Source organism: Hypomesus transpacificus, chromosome 3 (assembly GCF_021917145.1).
Source record: "Hypomesus transpacificus isolate Combined female chromosome 3, fHypTra1, whole genome shotgun sequence".
NCBI lineage: Eukaryota > Metazoa > Chordata > Actinopteri > Osmeriformes > Osmeridae > Hypomesus > Hypomesus transpacificus.
Window position 1 is genome coordinate 7,053,113 of NC_061062.1, and position 7,454 is coordinate 7,060,566.

At 56.9% G+C, this 7,454-nt stretch overlaps 1 protein-coding gene across 1 annotated transcript; it reads left to right on the forward strand.

Moving 5' to 3' along the window:
- On the forward strand, positions 1–5,315 carry ky (kyphoscoliosis peptidase). The gene is made up of 7 exons (XM_047051984.1): positions 1–93; positions 220–815; positions 1,626–1,740; positions 2,424–2,541; positions 3,118–3,309; positions 3,542–3,732; positions 3,826–5,315. Exons 2-7 carry the CDS (start codon positions 240–242, stop codon positions 5,187–5,189), a joined length of 2,556 nt encoding a protein of 851 aa, XP_046907940.1. The 5' UTR covers positions 1–93; positions 220–239; the 3' UTR covers positions 5,190–5,315.
- The last annotated feature ends 2,139 nt before the right edge of the window (positions 5,316–7,454 follow it).

Below are 7,454 nucleotides of genomic sequence, written 5' to 3' on the forward strand. Positions count from 1 at the left end.
GACAGAAGACATACACACACACACACACTCAGGACAGCTCGACAGAGGGGATACACACACACACACACAGGAGGACCTGAGCACCTGATGAAGGTAGGTCACTCCTGAAGGATCCTCCTAGATTCTGAAGGACTGTCTGCAGGGCTGTACAACGGACCATAACTCTGTCATAAATGTAGTCAGGTGATGAGACTGTAATCTGTGTTATGTATGTGTCAGGTTGCCATGACTACGCAGTGATGTCAGAGGTCATCATTCAGAAGTTCTCCTTCCCCTTCTCCTGCTCCTCACGCCCCTGCCAGTCAGAGGCCACACCCACCAAGAGCCCCGCTCTTCCAACGGTCCCGTCCCACAGCCCCTCCCAGGAGGAGAGACTGAACCACAGGTCCCTTCTGGACCCAGCACAGCTGTCCCAACCCAGAACGACTGGAGGACTCCAGAATGGGACTCCAGACGGGTCCGAGGCTGCCCCTGCAGAGGGTGGGCTGCCCCCTCCCAGTAGCCAGCCGCCCCAGCTGGTCCCTCGAGGCAGCTCCCCCAGACCAGGGGTGCTGGAGCCCCAGGCTGAGGGAGCGGAGGACCAGCGGCCGGCAGCCAAGAGACAGCTGTCCTCGGAGAGCAGCGCCAGGACCGTGGGCGTGCTGAAGAAGACAGCCCTGAGGAAGGCTGGTGAGGCTAGGCCGGGGCCTCCGCCCGGGGCCAGAGGCCTGCAGGGCCCAGAGGGGGGCATCTGCAGGGGGCGACGCAAGGACCTGGGCCCCAGAACAGGGGCGTTCCTCAGGGTGGACGCGCACGCCTTCCAGGCAGGAATGGAGGTAGGGACTCACTGTGCCTCGCTCGCCTTCTGGTCATGTAACTGAGCCCTCCCACGCCGGCACGGTGGCGCAGGGTCTCCGTGATAATAAGCGTCTATCTTTAGACGGCCTGTCTCTCCTTGGGGAAGTCTCCTTTGTTGAGGCTTGCCCACTGCAGGGGCGGGAACATGGAAGAACACGAAGCTCAGACAATAGCATCAAACTGCAGGGTGTTTGTTTTGAAGTGTGTGTGTGCCTTGCAGTTTGTAGGAGCAGTGCAAGGGCAGAATATCTCCCTCACTTTGCAACCAAAAGCAGCAGTGTTGAGTCGGCATAGTGACCTTGAACAGACAGAGACCCAGAGTCCCTGCCCCAACACACAGCCAGCCCTAACACACACACCCTGCCCCAGCACACACACCCTGCCCCAGCACACACACCCAGCCCTAACACACACACCCTGCCCCAGCACACACACCCTGCCCCAACACACACACCCTGCCCCAACACACATACCCAGCCCCAACACACACACCCAGCCCTAACACACACACCCTGCCCCAGCACACACACCCTGCCCCAACACACACACCCTGCCCCAACACACACACCCAGCCCCAACACACACACCCAGCCCCAACACACACACCCAGCCCCAGCACACACACCCTGCCCCAACACACACACCCTGCCCCAACACACACACCCAGCCCTAACACACACAATCTGCCCTAGCATGCAGGAAAATTGCTGAACATTGCTAAACATGTTCACTGTGTGTTCCTGTTTAGGTATGACACACATATGTGCGTGTCTGTGTGTGTGTTGCAGCTGAAGGAGCAGTGTGTGTGTTCCGTGGCCACAATCGCTCGAAGCGTCACTCAGGGAGGCTGGGGGGAGCTGGAGAGATTGCGTGCCATCTGGGTCTGGCTGTGCCACAACATCGGTCAGCATCTCCAGCACAACTCCATTCATCTGAGCAGTAAACACAATGATCACACTGCAGCTCGTATCCAAGCCAACATCACTGCTATTACACTTGACAGGACATGGCATGTCTGCCAACATCATCATTAATGTGAATTCATTTGAATAAGTTAACCACGGACTGCTGTTTTATATTTGGTTCTGCATGTGACTCATTTGGAGGGCAGATGTGACTGTCTGTGATGTCTCTCTCTGTGGCGTCTCTCTCTGTAGGTCTCGTTTGGGCATCCTTTTTTTTAAGATATATTTTTGGTCTCTTTTTACTTCATTGGACAGAGACAGTTGGAGATAGACAGGAAATGCATGTGACAGAGAGGAGAAGACACAGAAATGGCAGAAAAGGGCTGAGCCCGAATTGAACCCTGGCCAATGCCTCAGCCCATATGGTTCCTGTCCTACCCAGTGAGCCACTCTGTGGGGCACCTCTCTCTGTAGGACATCTCTCTCCGCAGCATCTCTATCTATGTGGAGCATCCTTATCTGTGGGGTGTCTATGTGGGGTATCTCTCTGTGGGGTACATCTGAAGGGTCTCTCTTTGTGTGTTCTCTCTCTCTCTCTCTCTCTCTCTCTCTCTCTCTCTCTCTGTCTCTCTGTCTCTCTCTCTCTGTCTCTCTGTCTCTCTCTCTCTCTGTGGGGTTCAGAGTACGACCTGAGTGGCTACCTGGGTCAGACGGAGAAGCTGTGCTCCCCGGAGGAGGTGGTGGCAGCCGGCCGGGCCGTGTGTGGAGGCTACGCCAGCCTCTGCCTGGCCCTGTGCAGGTCAGCACTGCCCCAAACCCTGGCCCTGTAAACTACCCCTAACCCTGGCCCTGTATATTACCCCTAACCCTGGCCCTGTATATTACCCCTTAGCCTGGTCCTGTACACTAGCCCTAACCCTGTAAACTACCCCTAACCCTGGTCCTGTACACTACCCCTAACCCTGGCCCTGTACACTGGCCCTAACCCTGGCCCTGTACACTAGCCCTAACCTTGGCTCTGTACACTAGCCCTAACCCTGGGCCTGTACACTAGCCCTAATCCTGGCCCTGTACACTAGCCCTAACCCTGTACATTACCCCTAACCCTGGCCCTGTGTACTAGCCCTAACCCTGGCCCTGTACACTGGCCCTAACCCTGGTCTTGTACACTAGCCCTAACCCTGGCCCTGTATATTACCCCTAACCCTGGCCCTGTACACTACCCCTAACCCTGGCCCTGTACACTAGCCCTAACCCTGGCCCTGTACACTAGCCCTAACCCTGGCCCTGTACACTAGCCCTAACCCTGGCCCTGTACACTAGCCCTAACCCTGGCCCTGTACACTAGCCCTAACCCTGGCCCTGCTGTGTGCAGGGAGGTGGGTGTGCAGTGCCAGCAGGTGCCAGGCTTCAGTAAGGGCATCGGTCACCAGCAGGGCCGCAGCCTGCGAGGGACACGCTCCGACCACATGTGGAACGCCGTGCAGCTGAGGGGGCGCTGGTTCCTGCTGGACGCGTGCTGGGGGGCCGGCCGCGTCGACATGGACACCAAGACCTTCATCAAGAGGTGGTGGTGGTGGTGGTGGGGGTCTATATGACTGTAGTGTAACAGGATGATGGGGTTTATCCAGAGGGACAGGAACATTCCAGGAGACATTCCTGAACTCAGCCCACTGAGATGCTGAACTGAACTACTTTGGATCCTTGATCTGCTTTCCTTTCCAGCAGCGCCATGTGCGTCACAAAAGCTTGTGCTAAATGAGCAACTGTGTAAATGTGTTTGCCCCTCCCCCCATCAGGATGGATGATTTCTACTTCCTGACGGAGCCCGAGGATTTCATCGGCTCCCACTTCCCCGACGAGCAGTGCTGGCAGCTGCTGGACGTCCCCCTCGCCCTGGAGGAGTTTGAGAGGAGCGTCTTCAGGACCTCCCGCTTCTACACCCTGGGCCTCAGTCTGCCCCACCCCCGGCACGCTCTCATCCTCACGGGTGAGAGAGCCCTCCAGACGCTGGGCTATCCAGCTGTGTTTCCCGTGCTGTGTTCTCCTAGCTGACGGCACCTGTGTCTGCCTGCTCCCACAGAGGAGGGCGAGGCCTGGGTGAGCGTGGGCTCCAAGCGGCCCGTGAGCTTCACCTACGAGGTGGCTCCGCTGGGCGGCCGGGACGAGGGCACTGCTGGGCTGCAGCAGGGCGCTGGGGAGGCCCCCGAGGAGGCCAGCTGGGGCCTGCTGACGGTGACCCCCCGGGGGATGAAGCTGCACCTTCTGCCCCCTGCCAGCGGGACGTACGGGGTGAAGCTCTTCGCCCGGCCCGCCGACGCCGCCACCGACGCCCCCTTCCTCTGGGTGTGCTCCTTCACCCTGCAGTGCCCCGTGGCCAGGGCTCGCGAGGAGATCCCAGACAACCCCTTCCTGTCCTGGGGCCTGCAGCCCTCCGCTGGGGCTCTGGGGGTGGAGGCCTGCAGCCAGGGCAGCCAGGTGGCTGAGGTGGAGGAGGGGCGCCTAGAGCTGGTGCTGCAGACCTCCAGGCCCCTCATGCTGCTGTGGGAGCTGGCCCACCCCGGGCTGGAGCCGGCGCTGAGCCGACGCTGCCTGGCCGCCCAGGTGGAGCCCCGGCGCCTCACCTGCCACCTGCTCTGCCCTCGTACCGGCTTCTACCGCCTCTCCTTGTTCCTGCGCGACTACGACAAGACGGACGGGGAGTTCCAGAACGCCGGCAACTTCCTGCTGCACTGCGCCCGCGGGGCAGTCGGCCTCGACGAGATGTTCCCCCCGAGCCTGTCGTCCTGCTGCGGGCCGGGCACGCGCACGCTGGCGGCCGGCCTCTCCAGGTTCAGCCACGCGGGGGCGCTGCTGAGCACACAGAAGGGGAGGTGCAACCTCACCTTCCACACTCGGGCAGATCTGGAGCTGCACGCCACCCTGAGCCGAGAGGAGAGCCCGCCCCCGGCCGCGGCCCCGCCGCTGAGCCGTCATCTCCTCTGCACCTACACAGACAGCAAGGTGACGCTGAGCGCCAGCCTGCCCCGACCCGGGGTCTACCGGCTGGGGCTGTACGCCAGGGACAGCCCTGAGGGAGACTTCCGCCCCCTGTGTGACTTTGTCCTGAAGAACGGCAGCCAGCAGCCCGGCCCGCCCTTCCCCTGCGTGTACGCCGCCTGGAGGAGGGGCTGCGTGCTCCTGGAGCCGCGGTCCGGACGGCTGGAGGAGGCCCCCGGGTCCTGGGTCCGCTTCAGGGTGAAGGTGCCCGGGGCGCGGCGGGTGGCCGTGCTGGGAGGGGAAGGCCCGGCGGAGCTGAAGCAGAACAGGAGCCGGGTGTGGGAGGGGGAGGCGCTCGCGGGGAGCGGCCAATCGCAGCTCAGGCTGGTCGCCGTCACAGGGGAATCGGAGGATCTGGCAGTCTTACTGACCTTCGACCTCCAGCAGCAGCAGAAGGAGGATGGATGAGAAGGGGGCTGGACGACAGGAGACTCACACGCACTCTCGTGGCATCATGTATCGTGTGTGTGGTTTGGAAAAAATTGGGGCGGTTTTCAAATGTTTTTTTCAATAAACATCCAAACGTGAGAAGTTGACCGGTGTGAAAGCCTGGCCTCTGTCCACAGTCCTTCAGACCAAAGTGTGTCCAGTAGGTTGAGCAGCGTGGGTCTGCGCCCTGCAGCGCTGTAGAGGGATGAAGCTGGACGGTGACTGAGCACCAGAAGCAGGAGGACGTGTGTTTACACGCTGCTGTCATAACAGCACCGAAATAGCCCCAGCTTGCTTACACACACACAACAATAGAGGGGTGGGGAGGGCGTACACACACAGATGGACCACGTGTGTCCATTTTTGGGGGGGAATGGTGTGAGGTACAGTGGGGAGTATTGGAGGCGCAGGGGGGGTGCAGGGGGGGGGGTATGGGGGTCAAGGGCAACTGTATAGGGCCAGGGGAGTGAGGTAAGGAAGGGTGGGGTGTTTCTTTTGCTGGGCACAGATACAATAAGAAGCACACACACACACACACAGGGTAGCGTCAGGAAAGGGATGTCTACAATGTCTGTGGAGACTGAAGTAGATTCCAGACATTCCCCCTGCTCTATTTCAGTCTCTCTCCCCCCTGGCCCAGTGTGGACTGAGCACCAAACTAGAAATGCAGGAATCTGTGTCTGTGAGTGTCTCAGGCTTGATTATCTCGAGAACCGGGCACTGTTTGAAATGGAAATTTGCCAGCTGTATTGCTCAGGACCCAAGGACGCGCAATGTCTGAAGCACTGTTGGATGAAATTAATATCCGCGTTCGCAACCATGTTGAGCCGCACTAAGTGATGGAGCCTTGGGTCTCGTGGGAACTGCCCTTGTGCTCATAACTCCAACAGACTAATGCAGGGACACACTCCTACATACTCATAGCTTCCAGTGGAATCCAGCTCCTCTAATCCCCCCCCCCCCCCCTCCTCTCCGTTCTCCTACCTCTGACAGGGGTCTGACATTATCAGTCACATTAGCTACAGGCCGATGACAGGTGTGTGACATCAGTCACATTAGCTACAGGCCGATGACAGGGGTGTGACATCAGTTACATTAGCTACAGGCCGATGACAGGTGTGTGACATCATCATTTAGCTGCAGGCCGATGACAGGTGTATGACATCAGTCACTTTAGCTACAAGCCGATGACAGGTGTGTGACATCATCATTTAGCTACAGACCGATGACAGGGGTGTGACATCATCATTTAGCTACAGGCCCCGTCTGCACCTTCACAAAATGATGACCCAAACACAAAGAATGATTAAACATATAAATATTTAATGTATTACTTGGTGCAATAAATACAACAGTTAGGTTATAAAAGCCTCAGTCACAGGAGAAAACTAAAGTTACAGTCGATTTGTGCAAATGCAATTCAATTTCACCCACATTTTGTGAACCCTTGTGAAAAAAAGGAATACAATTATATTTTGGCACTTGTTTAGTTCACAGAATTCTTCCATATTTTTTTGCAACAATATTTTAGGAATTCTTGTCAGTTGTCAGAAAATATGAATAAAAAACTCTATACTGAACTAAATTGGGACCAAACTATTCCTTTAGTTGTCACAAAGGGGCTGGAGGCCAGACTAAACAAGTCCTCAAGGTTGGACCCAGGCCTGACGACCTATAACCTCCACAGCCCACATCATGACATGCCTCTCTGTGGAGGTTAGCTGGACCACTCTCTCTCTCCTCCTCCAGAGGGTCCTACCAGAACCACAGGCATGTTTACCTTCCCTCCAGACCTAGGTGGTGCTCTCTCTGTCTGGGAGAAACACGGAAACCTTCCTTTAAACACCTCCAGGACGGAATTCTCCAACGGCCCTATGCTCGAGGTAACAATCGGGTACAGGTACCTTTCCAAATATATGTCTCCATAAACAAACAACACAATGGATCAGTTTTCATCAAAAAAGTGCATACATTCCAAATCTGTCCATTTTTGAACATTGGAACTCATTTTCAAAACTATCAAAAAGAACGGAACAAATTTGGTCATTTGATCATTCGAGCATCACATATTACCCCTTAGAATGTTAATTCTAAACACCAAACTTTGTTTTTGTCCTATAACTTCAGCTATAGAAGCACCGGCCACCCAGTAAAGACTAGGAAGGTCTCTGAGTGGCCAGAGCGTTGAGTAAGCAGTACCGGGGAGAACCTCTAGAGGGCGTCCAGGGCCCCACTGAGAAATCG

Coding starts and splice junctions, on each gene's coding strand:
- ky (XM_047051984.1), top strand. CDS start 240: ATGTCAGAGGTCATCATTCAGAAGTTCTCCTTCCCCTTCTCCTGCTCC. Junction 816..1,625: donor CCTTCCAGGCAGGAATGGAG/GTAGGGACTCAC, acceptor TGTGTGTTGCAG/CTGAAGGAGCAGTGTGTGTG. Junction 1,741..2,423: donor CTGGCTGTGCCACAACATCG/GTCAGCATCTCC, acceptor TGTGGGGTTCAG/AGTACGACCTGAGTGGCTAC.